Below are 15,363 nucleotides of genomic sequence, written 5' to 3' on the forward strand. Positions count from 1 at the left end.
AGTAGCTGGGATTATAGAAGCATGCCACCACGCCTGGCTAATTTTTATATTTTTAGTAGAGACGGGGTTCACCATGTTGTCCATGGCTGGTCTCGAACTCCTGACCTCAAGTGATCTACCTGCCTCAGGCTCCCAAAGTGCTGGGATTAGAGGCGTGAGCCACCGTGCCTGGCCTCGATTTTCTGTTTAGATATCGCCTACTTAACCACGCTTCCCTTGACCATACTATTAGTATTGCCTAGCTCCTTTCCTAAATTTTCTTCTCCACAGGGCATATCTTCTAATGTATTTTATAATATCTCTATGTGTTGATTTGTTTTTGCTTTTTGTTTTTTTTCTCTTCCCTAGAATATAAACTCCATAAAAGTTTAGATTTTGTCTGTTTCATTCATGTTGAGTCCAAAGTGCCTGAAATAGTGCCTGATACTGAATAGACATTTTGAATGAATAGTGCCTTGAAGTACAGCTTCTCTCTGCTTCCTTACCTCCTATGCAAGCTCCAGGATTTCACGGGAGCATTCACTATTAGGCCATAATAAAACTGGGCCCACTTCTCCATACCAGGACTCAATTTGAAACACATATGCCCTTCATTTCCCCAGAGAAAAGGTAAAAACTCCTCAGATCACTTCCCTGCTTCGTTTCTTCTTCCCATGGAAATGCAGCTTCCCCTCCTCAACTACCCAGTCCTCTATCCAATGACCAAATTCAGTTCCTACTTTAGTGGGGCTCCAGATTCTGTCCCAACTCCTGTTTTCTGGGGACCTGTGTTTCACATGCAATCTCATATTTCAAAATTTTCATAATGATCTGACCATGAACAGCTGTTTAATTTTGACCACTTAATGAGGATGAATTAAGAAATATTAAACTCAAATCTACTTATGCATAGATGTATTTGACCTTAAAATTAATAGTGTAATTAACTCATCAAATTTGAATAAAATGTCATAACACAAAACTTTCAAGGAGATGTATTTTAATAATTAAAGACAGCATTAGTGAAGTTTTTCTGTATGTATCTTTTGTGATATTAAACATGTACTGTCAAATATCTATCTATCAAAGTGGATAACAATGCAATTCATTTTGTCATGAAAGAGCTGTGCTTTCAAAGACTTTTAATAAGGTTTTAAAAAAAGATAAAATTTCTCTTAGAAAATAACACGTAGGAGTTAATGGCATCAAAGTCACATTGACTAAAGAAGGAAATAGCAACAAATTGTTAAAGCCACTTTAACATAAACCTTATTGCAAGTATACAAATCATTTGAACACAATCTATAGAAAAGAAAAAAACTTCCAAGGCATTACAACTTTTTCTCTGGCATGTTAAAAAGCAAGTTTGACTAATGGCTAATGCATTATAAAATTTCCTATCTGACAAATCTCTCTAGATTATGCATAGTATTTTACTTTTGAAAGGTCATAAAAAAGATATAAATCAGTTTCCAGAAGAGCTAATATTGGCCCATAATGAAAGTTTCCTTCAGGTTATTTGAATGTATTAACGTAAGAAAGCTCCAGTTTAAGAAGAATTTCAAACCAAAATTAAGCATTAAAAAATAGGCATTTGGTTGAGGTTATTTTTTATTTATTCATTTATTTTTTGAGACAGAGTTTCTGTTGCCCAGGCTGCAGTGTGGTGGCACGATCCCGGCTCACCGCAACCTCAGCCTCCTGGGTTCAAGCAATTTTCCGGTCTCAGTCTACTAAGTAGCTGGAATTACAGGTATGCGCCACCATGCCCAGCTATTTTTATTTTTTTTTGTATTTTTAGTAGACACAGGGTTTCGCCATGGTGGCCAGGCTGGTCTCGAAATCCTGACCCTAAATGATCCGACTGCCTCAGCCTCCGAAAGTGCTGGGATTACAGATGTGAGTCACTGCACCCGGCCTTAATTTTCTAAAGACAAATAAACAAAAAGCTTTTCCTGTTCCTCTCCCAAAAGAGCAATGAGATAACTGCCTTGTAATGTTTGTTTGCTTTTTACAAACACCAGTTTACCACTTGCTGGAATCCCAGCCCAGGAACCAGCCTGTGAATGTGGGTGGCTCATGGCCTTGTTTTATGATGACAATTGGTGTCCTCTTGTCTCTTCCAGAAGGGTCTGTCTCAAGGTACATTTTGGCTAAAAACAGTTGTAAAGACACATAAATTCGGTTAGTTTGGGTTAAACTAAAGTAACTGCAGATTGAAAATTCTTCGAATAAAAGTAATAAATTAAATTTCCAGAAGAACAAATAAATATTGGCCACATTGAAAATGAAAATTCTTCGAATACAGTTCTTCAAATGAAAGTGATAAATTAAATTGCCATTGACCAGGTAGACAAATACAATTTCTTTTTGATTTCTCTCATCTGCCATGAAAAGCAACATGCGAGTCTCATCAATGCCCGAAAAAATTCCAAGTTTTATAGAATTGTTCTGGTGGCATAATTATTGTTACACTTTTCAGTAAAAGGAAAATTGTGCCAGAAAGAACAGCTTTAGTCAAAAGGAAGTTTAAAAAATCTGGCTTATCACAGTAATGGAGGTTTTACTCTTATCATAATAAAACAAGGGTTGAAATGAATTTAAGTTTTTCTGGTTAAATTGATATAATTCTATTCTAAATTAGATAACAAAACATATTTTTTCTTGTGCCCATCTGGAAATTCTCCAGTTCAAAAAATCCCATTACTTTTTAGTTTTGAGGAGGAATGCTAAGCTACTTCTTGATTTTGAAATGTAGTTTTGTAAGACATGGTGGCAAAGAGCAGTCAGACACTCGGTCATAATGGTGCCCAGTTACTGCTATAATTGTCCATCAATTGAGCTTACCAGACTTCAGAGATTCTTTTTTCTCAACTTCATTAGCATCTTTGCCAATCCAAATAAATATCTGAAAAATGAAACAATAACAATACGTATGGTTTCTGGGATGTTGACTCAGGCTAGGCCCTGTGTAAAGTGCTTCACGCACACACTGCTCATTGAATCTTCACAACATCCGCAGAAGTTAGGGATGTGGAGGCAGTGGCCCAGAAAGGTACCATCACTTTCCCAGTGTTCACACTCATCAGGAGACACCTAAACTTACATTTAGCCAGTTTCACTTCGGATTTCACACTTGGATATTTTATGTTTACATGGTATTTTCTAGTTTGTAAAGTGATCTTTCACAAAAACAACAGATTGGGTGGATTTTTTTTTTCATCCACCCCCTAGGGTGTGACAGCAGTCAGTCGAAGGAAACCAAAATATTTCACCTCCGAATACACTTCTTTGACATATTTTGAGATGGCTGTTCAGAGGGCTTGCAAAGAGAAATAGTCCGGCAAAGCTGCCTTTTGTGGGGGGAAGAGCTGCATCTGTAGAGAATCTGCATTGGTGCAGCCGGGCTTTCTCTGAGGCCCTCCCTTTTCGGGATCTAGGGAAGATTAACTGAGAGTCTCACACCCATAAAGGTCTGAAAGAAACATTTACCATCTATACTTTATGTGAGGTTTTATTCATAACAAGACCACCTTTCCTAGCCAGGCCTCTTCTCCCATAACCAGTTTTGCCATCCTCCAATCCCCCATTCTTTCTGTAACTTCCAAATGGTACAAAAACATCAACCATCCAGCCATTTCTTCAATTCTTGCATTCTGTATGACTCCTGTGCACATTAATATATTTGTATGCCTTTTCTCCTATTAATCTGCCTTTTATCAACTGATTTTTGTATGAACCTTTGGAGAGTGAAGGGGAAATTTTCCCTGGGCCCTTACACAGTCATTATCCCCATTTCCTAGACGTGGATCTTGGCTGGAAGGGACTACATGTAGACACAGAGCTTGTCTGTGGGTGATCCCAGACTCCCTCCAGGAACCTCTGACTTAAGGTTAGTGTTTTTCTCTTCTAGTAGCGTGCCCTCCCTATAAGATGTTGGTAAAAATGCTATAATGTTTAGTATTTAAATAGCAATTTTTTTAAAAAATTGATATAATTATATAATTATACAATCTGTATATATCCTTCTCCTTGTCAAATGTGTGGGTGGGGGTACTTTAATGCTGAAAAAATTTCCTGAATTACCTTATATTGAAACCACTTTAAAATCACTTGTGGCAGAGCAATTTTGATCAGTTATGTTTAGACTGTATTCTAATTCATACTGAAAGTGCTGAAATATTCGTGTGCAGGGCACAGAACAAACCATGACAGCATGGTAATGTAAATAAAAAGTATGACTTTAAAAAATGAAATGTGGCTTGGTAAATATTCTAAAAAGCATCCATGATTACAGAAACAAGAGTTGACTACAAATGAGAAAAATTAAATATATATCTGAACAAGGAAGTGTAATTCTTCTTTAATTCTTAAATACACAAGAGTGTTTTATTGACTTGGAGATTTAAATCTCATCTAGAAATAAGTACTCCATTCACTTGGCAAGAATCTGAGGCTGGGCCCTCAAGTCAAACATGGTCATTGTAGATCAGAAGCGAGGGTGTGATATAACTGAATGGTTTATCAGTTGGGAACAAACTTAAAAGGAACAATCTCTGTGCTTGCCTCTAAGACTAGGCCTAATTCAGATAAGCATTTCACACTTGTTCTATATAATTTAGTTCATAATATATTTACTTTTCTCTTTCACTGTTAATTTACATAGAGGTTAAAAACCTATCAGATGTGGCATGTCAAATCACCGTTAATTTCCTTGAAAATTAAGATAAATAAAACAGTAACATATTTTACTGTGTAGATTCAAAACTATTCTGCCTGTTTCTTCCCCAGGGGAGGGGCACCCATGACTTCTTGTCAAATTTCAAGAGAAATTTTGAATATGTTGGTTTCCTCAATGGCATTGTACCCCCATGACACTGTACACACGAATACACTTATTAAATGAATTATAAACAAATTAGGAATGAGTAATTTTTACAAATAAATGAAAAATAACAGGTTTTTTTGCCTATAACTGTAAAGCCAAAGATGGTAGCTCTGGAATTATTTTCATAGGAAGAAATCAACTTGCCATATGTATTAGTTTCATTTTTTACCAAATGTGTGTGTATTTTTAATACAGCCTAAATCTCTAGGCTCATTTATATCTAGATTTACCATTTCTCAAAGCAAGTTCTGTCATCTTTCAACCAAGAATGCATTCTCTTGTTATGAACAAAATGTAGTTGTACCTGTTCCCAAGCATCTAGTAACATGACATCATCTTCTGCTAAATCATCCTGGGTGAACTCCCCTGGAACCTCTTCAATCTGAAAGGTATAAAAAGCTATATGAGCAAACAGTAAAGCAGTGATTTTTCCAATACATAGGATACAAATGCCCTGTTTTTTTTTTTTTGAGTATAATGAAAATAAAATTTGGTAGTAATTTTTTTCTTCTTTTTTGGGTAATAAAATTTTAAATAATTGATCATTAATTTGGCATCACAAACTGGTGGTATTTTATTTGGCCAGCACAGTATTTAATATAAACATTGCATTTGTGAAATTAAATAATTCAAATATAAAGCTGGTGGAACCTTAAATTATTCTGAGCTTTGAGAGGAATGTGGCTATGTGGCCTGAGTCTTGAGGCATGCACTCAAGCTTTTGCCTTTTTTTCTGCAAATAATTCGGAAGACCAAAGGGTGCAGAGCTAAGACCCCCCTCAGATCACCACTCCTCACAAAGTAAGAACGTATTCTTCCTTGGAAAGTATTAATAGCAATCTGTAACCAATCAAATCACTGTCAGTATGCACTGGACTTATATAAAAAATTACATAAGCCTGCTATAATTTCTCTGTTTCTGCCTATTGTCAGTGAAACTTTAAGTCCTCCACTTTAAAACACTGGCCCCATTCATTTGGAGTTAGTGTTTCCCGGGTAGCTATCCTCAAGCCTGGCATTTCAATAAACTATATATTGAATCATATTTTCTAAATCTCATCCCTAAGGTTGGCACATTTGAATGCCCACATATATAGTCAATTTGCTCACAATCCTCTATACTTCCAGTCCCTTATGACTAATTGTTTCACAGATTTATGTTGCCTATCTAGTTCCTAAAAACATTGAGTTTATGGTCCGAGTATTAAATTATCTTTCATTTTGTAGGTCAAGATTACTTTTAAAAAATCAATAGGGCCGAGCATCATGGCTCATGCCTATAATCCCAGCACTTTGGGAGGCCAAGGCAGGCGGATCATGAGGTCAGGAGTTCAAGACCAGCCTAGCCAACAGGGGAAACCCTGTCTCTACTAAAAATACAAAAATTAGCCGGGTGTGGTGGCAGGCGCCTGTAGTTCCAGCCACTCAGGAGGCTGAGGTAGGAGACTTGCTTGAACCTGGGAGGTGGAGGTTGCAGTGAGTCAAGACTGTGCCATTGCACTCCAGCCTGAGCAACAGAGGGAGACTCTGTCTCAAAAAAAAAAAAAAAAAAAAAAAGAGAAAGTTAATAGGCCTGGTCATTTTTATAAATCAAAAATTTTCAATAAGATGACATTATAACATAATATTGCATGTACAAATTTTTTTATTTTTATTTTTAATTGTGTTAAATTATAGTTATAGCATTAAAGGGTAATGGGAGGGTTAGCTTCATCCACCCAATACCAATGGGCATGTATTAATCTAAAGTTTGGTATTTTTAGACAATTGTGGGTGAAAACCCCCCTGGATCCTTAAGGCAGGAGTTTGGATTATGGTTCCCAGTTCTTTATTCACTCCCTCTGGCATGTGACTCTGCAGTGCTGTGGAGCTCACTGGGGCCTTGGCCATGTCATATTAGCAAAGGTGACTCAGCAAGGGCCTTTTTGTGTCTTTGGCTTTGTCACTGGAAAAATATGTATAAACCCAAAACATGCGCCCAGCATAGATGAACCTAGTTCCAGGCAGCCTGCAGACATCTGAGCATGACAATTCATGTTTGTTGTAATCTGATGAGATTTTGAGATTGTTATACAAAATAAAACAAAAAACCTTGACCATTTAGAGGGCAAAGGATTTATTTATATTATTTTTATAAGACATATACCAATCACATAATGATTTTAAAAAGAAAAACTTTAAATAGCACTTACTTGATGTCAGGCACTGTTCTAATCTTTTATATGCAACAGCTAATTTAATATTCACAGCAACCCTATGAAGTAGGCACTATGATTACCACCATTTTAGAGTTGAGACAACTACAGCCCAGATAGGCTCAGTAACCAGCCTAAAGTCACAGAGCCGGCAAGTACTACCACCAGGTAAGTGACAGCACATGGGCGGATTGGTTCCAAAAGCTGTACTTTTAGCTAATAAGCTCTGCTGCCTTGTAGCTGCCTTGTAGGAATCTACATGTGTAAAACCTACTTTCTGATAGTAATTTTAAGATCAAATACTTGTTAGCAACAATCCGTTGCCTTAAACTGTAAAGGGAGTGGAAGGGGTTCCAAACATCAAACAAGAAAATGAGTTGGTGCAGAGGAAATTTATATTTCTCTTAAAGGCTAATATACGTGCATAACAAAAAGCCAAAGACTAACAATTCTTTTTTTTAAACACACTGAGAACAAAGCCTAGGTACTTATTTTTGTAAAATACATCTTTCTTGGAAACAAATATCTAATTTATAGCAATGTTAACAAATAATTATAATAAGAAATTATAGAAGCATATGCTGAAAAATAAGTTGCTTGGATGCAATATCAAGTTACCAGTTAAAACAATAAAACAGCAGATTTTTCTGATGACAAATCCATAAAATATAGCAAGTTCAGGGATTTCCTGTAAAGTAGGTGAGCAAATTGTGGTATACAGCAACCAAATATTTATCTCAATGCACTGTTTAAATCTTTAACTTGTAGGTCAAATTATTTATAAGCTTCAAGGGGGACTTGAACCACTTCATCTCAAGTAATTTTATTTCTAGTAATCAAAATATCTGGCAAAATGCATGGGAAATTTTCTTTCCTGTGTTGAAAAATAAAGTTTGCATTTGTTCACTAGGACATGTTGACCAAAATCTGTAGATCAAATTTCATATAAAAGAGGAATTCATTCTTTAAATGAAAAATTTAGCAAAAACTTAGCATGTGAAACAGAGAAAGTATAACTTTTTTTTGAAATTTAGGTGATAGGCTGTGGTTCAGGATGATATTTCAGAGCCCAGTGTAAAATCACTCTTGTATTCTTTTATATTGGATGTTTGTTTCCCCCCAGAATTCCTATGTTAAACCTCTAACCCCCAATGGCATGGTAGTAGGAGGTGGGGTCCTTAGGAGGTAATTAGGTTCAGATGAGGTCATTAGGGTGCAGTGCCCCTGCTTAGCGTCCTTATAAGGAAAGACCTAGGCTAGAGCTTGCTCTCTTGGCCATGTGAGGACACAAGAAGGCTAGAAAGTGGTCCCCTCACCAGACATCAGATCTGCTGGTGCCTTAATCTTGGACTTCTCAGCCTTCAGAATTGTGAAAAATAAATGTTTGTGGTTTAAACCACACAGTCAATGGTATTTTTGTTATAGGAGTTTGAACTAAGACATGCATACACATACTTCTAATTTTACTTCTGACTGACTGGAAGTCAAAGCTTGTAATTGACTATGAAATAAAACATTCCTGTTGATGTCAGTTAATTTGTAACTGCATATATAGCTTTCTGTGATTTTTGCTCAATGATCATAATATTTCCATAATATTTTTAATTCAGTCAAAATGGTGAAAATTTTTACTCCGCTGGGAAATTGACATGTAAAATTTACATATTTCGATCAGAAATAATGATTGCTGCCCATAGAAAATGCCAAATTATTAAATTAACAAATCTAACCACGTATCTATTCATACAGCAACTGCATGCTCACACAGGTGTAAAGTAGCTGGTACTTTTAAGAGCAGCTTAATCTATATAGGAAATCACAACATTAATGCTTTCACATTAATTACATCATTAACCCTTAAAAACACCCTGTGTAAGGAACAGAAAGCCAAATACTGCAGGTTCTCACTTATAAGTGGGAGGTAAATGATGAGAACACATGGGCACATAGAGGGGAACAACACACACTGGGGTCTATCAAAGGGTGGAGGGTGGGAGGAGTGAGACAATCAGGAAAAATAACTAATGGGTACTAGACTTAATAACTGGGTGATGAAATAGTCTGTACAACAAATCCCCACGACACAAGTTTACCTATGTAACGAACCTGCACATGTACCCCTGAACTTAAAATAAAAGTTAAAAAAAAAACCCTGTGTAGAGCAAAGGTTGTTACCATGGTTTGCAGGCAGGCAGAAACTGAGATTCAGAACAGTAGCACGTCTGAAAGTGTCAGAGCCACATGGGACTGCCCCTCCCGGTGTTGTTAGGTTCTATCCCTCTCTTTTTTGGGTTTTTTTTTTTTTTTTTTTTTGAGATGGAGTCTCACTCTGTTGTCCAGGCTGCAGCACAGTGACGCCAGTGGCATGATCTTGGCTCACTGCAACCTCTGCCTCCCGGGTTCAAGAGATTCTCCTGTTTCAGCCTCCCAAGTAGCTGGGACTATAGGCACGCACCACCATGCCTGGCTAATTTTTGTATTTGTAGTAGAGATGGGATTTCACTATATTTGCCAGGTTGGTCTCAAACTCCTTGACCTCATGATCCACTCATCTCGGCTTCCCAAAGTGTTGGGATTACAGGTGTGAGCCACTGCGCCCGCCCCCACCCCCCCGCCTTTTTTTTTTTTTTTTTTTTTTTTAAGAAGGAGTTTCGCTCTTGTTGCCCAGGCTGGAGTGGAGTGGAGTGGCGCGATCTTGGCTCACTGCAACCTCCGCCTCCTGGGTTCAAGTGATTCTTCTGCCTCAAGCCTCCCAAGTAGCTTGAATTACAAGCATGTACCACCACACCCAGCCAATTTTTGTATTTTTAGTAGAAACAGGGTTTCTCCATGTTGGTCAGGCTGGTCTCAAACTCCTGACCTCGGGGGATCCGCCTGCCTCGGCCTCCCAAAGTGCTGGGATTACAGGCACAAGCCACTGCACCCGGCCCTATCCCACTGTTTTTAAAGACACTTACAATGAATCTTCCAGTTTTGTTAGAGCAGCCATAAAGCCGAGGTGGATGGTCTTCAGCCTGGGTCTCCAGTAGTGGGGAGGTCTGGTAGTCTTCTTTCCCTCCAAGGGAACTCCAAAACTCCTCTGTGGAAAACACACTGAGTTATCCAGTGCATTTTCAGGAACACATGCTTGCTGTTGCTTTATATGAACAAATATCATCTCACCTTGGTTTCAATGTTGAGAAGTTACTTAAAGAAATCAGGTACCATCACCCACCCACCTTTGCAACTAATGGAGAGATTGTTAACCCTTATAAGCCGTTAGAAAGTGGCTTTTTGGTGAAAAAAAGATGATTGGCAATCATATCAATATAAAATCTAGTTAGTGCCCTTGGCCCCACAGCACACACCTGGCTCCTCGCCTTCTTGGATCCGTAAAGTTTTGCACTTGAGGACACTTGCTACATACTCTGCTCCTTTCTCCTCCTCCTGGCTAGCACCTTTTCCTATCCAGATGTAGCCACTATTTTGTGGCAGTTTCAGGACAAAAACATCATTAGAATTCAGTGAATGTGCATCAACATCAACCTGGAATATAAAGAAAAATAAAACAGTGATTCAAATTCATTGCTGCTCCCTCAATAAACACGTCCTAGAAGCTGTGACTGTGGCAAACCATACATAGCCTTCTGCCCTATCCCAGGAAATTAATTCAGGGCAGCTCTGGGACACCACTATGGTGTTTTAAACCCTAGAGTAGGAGCACTTTGGTCTGTGTCACTTGTGAATTTGTGACTCTGTGTCCTTCTCTGTGAGAACCTTTCTGACCATATGACTGTGCTACTATGTCACTGGCATGACTTTCTGCATAATTGTCGAACAAGTGTGATATGTGATTCCAGAAAGAGGAAGAAGAACCAATAAGCAAGACTGAGGGGGAGTAGCTGAGACGGAGGAGGAAAACAAAAGTGTAGTGATCTTGAGGCCAAGTGAGGAAAATGCTTCAAGAAGGCAGGGGTGATTTGCTGTGCCAGATGATGCTGCTTGGCCATCTACACTGAACTGCCAGGATGAAGGCATCCACGATGTGGAGAGTTGAATATCACCAGGTTTCTCAGGAGCCCGTCCAAGGAGAGAACACTAGAGGAGGAAGGAACGATTGTTGAAAGTTTTAAAGGCATGTCCAGGAATTGGGAACATTCAGGAAAATGATAAAAATTATCTCCCAGCAGGAATGAGGCCTCACAGACCAAGCTCAAAGGAATCTATCAGATGTAATGATGGAGAATTACAGGAACAAAGTCTGGCTTCCAGGGCTTCCAATTTCTAATATATACATCTCATTATGGGTCCAGAGGAAAGAGCCAGGATGAAGGCTAGAAGGTGACAAGAGATCTATGCCCAGACTGGTGTGAGATCAGGAAATGAGATCTAAAACAGAACCTTATAAAGACTTAGACTGCCAGCAGATGAAGACAGGAAGACTTGTGAAATGATCTTGACTGGTGCATTTCAGAGAGGCTGGGAATGTGAAAGCTGGTTTGAGAGGCCGCAAGGAAATAAAGAGATGCACTGCAAGCAGCTGATGAGGTCTCACAAAGGAATGTCCACTGGGGAAGAAATCAGAATGTAGGAATGGGGCATTTTGGTTGACTTTCCCATCTGAAATCAACTGAGAATGCCCATAGATAATGAATGCTTAAATGTCATTTTGATAGTTTTTAAATGTCAAAAATTAATAGTCATAATTAAACATAGAAGAATCCGTGCACAGAAGGTTCTGGATGAGATCAATACATACGCTGGCATTTATACTATATGACTAAATGAGACCATGGTGAAGGGGCCAAGGCCGAGGCTTGGAGCGCTGAAGAACTTAGAGGTCAAACAGAAGAGGAAAACACAGCAAACTGGCCCAAGAGGAGTGGCCGATAGGTTAGGAAGAAACCATGGTAAGTGTGGGGATACATTCACCTAGTGAAAAAAAGAAGTGCTCAATAAAACTGGAAAGGCTGACTGGCAAATGCTAGTGGGAAGTTGAGAAAAACGAGATCAGAAAAGTGACCTTTGATTGTGGCATACGGCAGGTCACCGGCAAACTAGATAAAAACCAATTCAGTGGACTAGTGGGATGGACACCTGATTGAGGTGGTTTTAGAGAGAACTGGCTTTAAAAAGTAGAGATGATGAGTGAGTGAAAACACTCAAGACAAACCTTTCAATGATATGTGCTCTTAAGAAGGACAGAGAAATGATGCAGTAGCTAGAGAAGGTAATGGTCAAGGTCAAGACACAGTTTTTAAAGAAATGACAGGAGGTTTTTGTTACAGTCATCTTTGTAGTTCAAAGTGAATGATTCCACATAGAAAAATAAATTGATGATACAGAATGAAAGGAGATTACTGCTTGCAATCATGATGAACTAGAAGTGGAATAAATGCACGGGAAAGACAGAAATCCAGGAGATTTCTTAGGAAAGCAAGAAAGGGAAGGATCCAGACAGAAGTTGGTGGCCAGGTGGGCGGAGGAGGAATTGGGCCTTAGATAGGAGGGATAGTCTATGTAATAAACATTTAATAAACTATTTATTGATGTATAACTGTATACAAATACATTATTCATTGCTAATTTATGGATAATAGTATATATGTAATATGTATAGTATATAATCACTTATAAGACACTTCATATATGGAAATTCCTAATATAAAACATTTATTAACTTAAAAATATAAATACAAATTTGATATTTATTTCATAAAACAGGAGGGAAAGAGAATATATACATAGATGCAGACAAATTGATAAAGTTGCAGGGGAGTAGATAAGATGATTTATGCCTGATTTATCTTCTCTGTGAACTCTAAATTAAAGTTATCAGTAGAGAGAAGGGGATGCTGGGGATGTGGGGAGAAAGGAGGACATGAAGGGTGGGGTGTGAAGGAGGCAGCGGGTTCATGGATTCAGCTATAGGCCTGGAGAATTGCCAGAATGTGCATTCTAGAGTAAAGGAGCCAAAGGACAGGAGAGAGTTGTCAGAGATTAGATGACTGGAACAGATTTCTGAGGAGCTATAGTTATTGCAAATGGCAAAATTTAGCACAGGACCATGTGAGTGTGAGATGAAATGCGGTCAAGCAAAAGACTGCTGGAAGAGAGAAGCCAAAGAGATGGAAATACTGAGATAATGGCTGAAGTCATCAAAGAAGAGGAGAAGGACTGGCAGTTCAGTCTATGAAAGCACAAGAGGTCTGGAGGAGGGAAAGTCTGATACAAAGGAGAGAGGCAAGATAAAATCAAAGAGGTAAGGGTGAGCGGGGTGGGGGAACTTGTCCAGCCCCATCCCTGAGGCCGTGGTGAGTGGGCCTTGGGAAAACACAAGTTCCACTTGAGAAGGTCTGCAGGGGAATCTGTCCTCAGAGGACAGTCGTAGAGAAATCAGGTGCAGGGAGAGGGAGGCTTAGAGAAGAGGTCACAGGTGGAGGGATGAGATGACCAACCCGGGTTTCAAGGGTCTGCTGATGGACTTGTATGGAGGGGGAGTTTGAGGGACAGCTCCAGGCTTGATATGCAGAGTATGCCGGGCAGTGTAAGGGTGATGTGGAAGACTTGAATTTCAATGGTGACTGGGGTGACAGGATTGTCCTAAGGTCAAAGCACTTAGCTATTTAAAAACCTGGGCAGACTGGCCTTGTCTATACCTGGAGGTCTCCTTATCTTATGGCACCATGGCATGGGGTCTGATTTCTCTCCCAGCTGCTGTCAGAAACAGCTCATGGGGCCAGTTCAGTTACGGTTCTGGTCCAGTGTGGTGGGACATGCCTCCCATATTTGTTACACTTGTGCAAACGAGGGCCTTCCCTCTCAAATGTCTCCACTGTGGTCAATCACCTGACCATCACCTGTGATCCATCCACCTCAGGCCTTTCAAGATGGAGCTTAAGCAGCCTCATGCTTTTGACAGCTAATTTGTGATAGTATTCTTAAAAATTTATTTGTTTGGGTTCAATGCAATTGAAAAATGTGAGAGGCCTGATATCTAGAGTTTTACTTTTTACTCAACTCTCCTGCTATTAGTGTTTTTAAAATTTTGAACAGTGGATTAATTATAGAAATGAAGGGGTTTTATTTGCCAAGTTTTTAAAGTCTAATATTTGCTGATGGCTCAGGTCCATTGGGAAGTCCACAATTAGGACATGTTTTATGGAATGCATGACATTACCTCCACAATTCTGGTGATAGATGCCAGGTTTCTCCGGACTTGAAAGAGGCGTGTAGGGGGAGCAGGTGCCTGACCTCCTTTCTTTGATGTTCCATTCTTGTAAATAATGAGCGGTTTGTCTTTGAACAAACTCAGCAGGTGAATAGGCTCTTTGCCTTGGGAGACTCGGATCTGATGGGGGAGAAGGGGAATAAAAGAAATATAATTAAGAGTACCGTGAAAGAAGGTTTTAGTTCCAAATGTGTTCTTATGTTCTCTTTTTGAAAATAAAACAAAAAATAAAAAGTCAAGAGCAGGAGAAATGATGATTAACAGAAAATATAGGTTAATGAAAATCAGTTTTCCTTGGTGACTTAAGAATCTTTTGTTTTTGCAGGCACGGTGTCCCTGAGTAGTTTCTTGTCAGGGGAAACATCACCATGCTCCAATACTTTCTGTTTTTGAAAAGTATGAAGATTTAAGTTTGTTTGTTACATCTCCAACACCAAAGTGCTGGAGTCTGCGACCTTATGTGAAAATCTTAAGTGAAAATCGCTCTTCTTTCAAGGGCGCCAGTAACACTTACAGATACTTACAGAGGTACTAGAATCTCATGTTTTTGGATCTGGTTCAGAAGGTTAAGAGATGTGCATTCAAATGCTTTACAACATAAGATGACCCCAAATCATACTCATTATTTCTATACCTCTGTATTTGTAAAATAAAAAAATTACACACACACAAAGATTTCCATACAAGCATTAAAAATGGGCAAAAATAAACAGAATATGTTTTCTACTTTTTAACTTACCTATAGAAATGTAATAGTAGATATGCTCAATATAAGAAACTTTAAAAAATAAGACTTTTAAAAAAATAAGTCTTTTTTTTTTAAAAAAGACTTCAGGATGAGGAAATCGAAAAAAAAGGAAAATTATTTACTTGATTTTATTTATTAGCCCCAAATATTGGATTAGAATTTCCTATTTCTCGCACAAACTATTGATGCATTTACATAAAGAGTTCAAATTTCATGTCAGTCTCCCGTTGTTTTCATTTATTCTGCCCTATGCGAAAATTGAACCGTCTCACTTCCCCTGGTTTGTCTTTTTCTAGAAGCCAGGTGAATGGGAATGCTGATGCATGTACCATTAGAGGGAGGC

The 15,363-nt window shown here is 38.6% G+C and overlaps 1 protein-coding gene and 1 long non-coding RNA gene across 2 annotated transcripts in view; one reads left to right on the forward strand and one right to left on the reverse strand.

The window, feature by feature from the left end:
* Positions 1-962: 962 nt before the first annotated feature.
* SCIN (scinderin) overlaps positions 963-15,363 on the reverse strand; it is an 85,087-nt gene continuing 70,686 nt past the window's right edge. The window contains exons 11-16 of the mRNA XM_005550090.5: positions 14,222-14,392; positions 10,410-10,587; positions 10,020-10,141; positions 5,172-5,249; positions 2,827-2,887; positions 963-2,132 (exon numbers count right to left, since the gene is read on the reverse strand). Of these exons, the coding sequence (XP_005550147.1) occupies positions 2,005-2,132; positions 2,827-2,887; positions 5,172-5,249; positions 10,020-10,141; positions 10,410-10,587; positions 14,222-14,392 (738 nt within the window). The 3' untranslated portion in view covers positions 963-2,004. The remainder of the gene's footprint in view (positions 2,133-2,826; positions 2,888-5,171; positions 5,250-10,019; positions 10,142-10,409; positions 10,588-14,221; positions 14,393-15,363) is intronic.
* LOC141410016 (uncharacterized) lies at positions 7,117-15,232 on the forward strand. The gene is made up of 2 exons (XR_012433224.1): positions 7,117-7,230; positions 14,598-15,232. It is a non-coding gene; the product is annotated as an uncharacterized lncRNA (long non-coding RNA).

Source organism: Macaca fascicularis, chromosome 3 (genome assembly GCF_037993035.2).
Source record: "Macaca fascicularis isolate 582-1 chromosome 3, T2T-MFA8v1.1".
Lineage (NCBI taxonomy): Eukaryota > Metazoa > Chordata > Mammalia > Primates > Cercopithecidae > Macaca > Macaca fascicularis.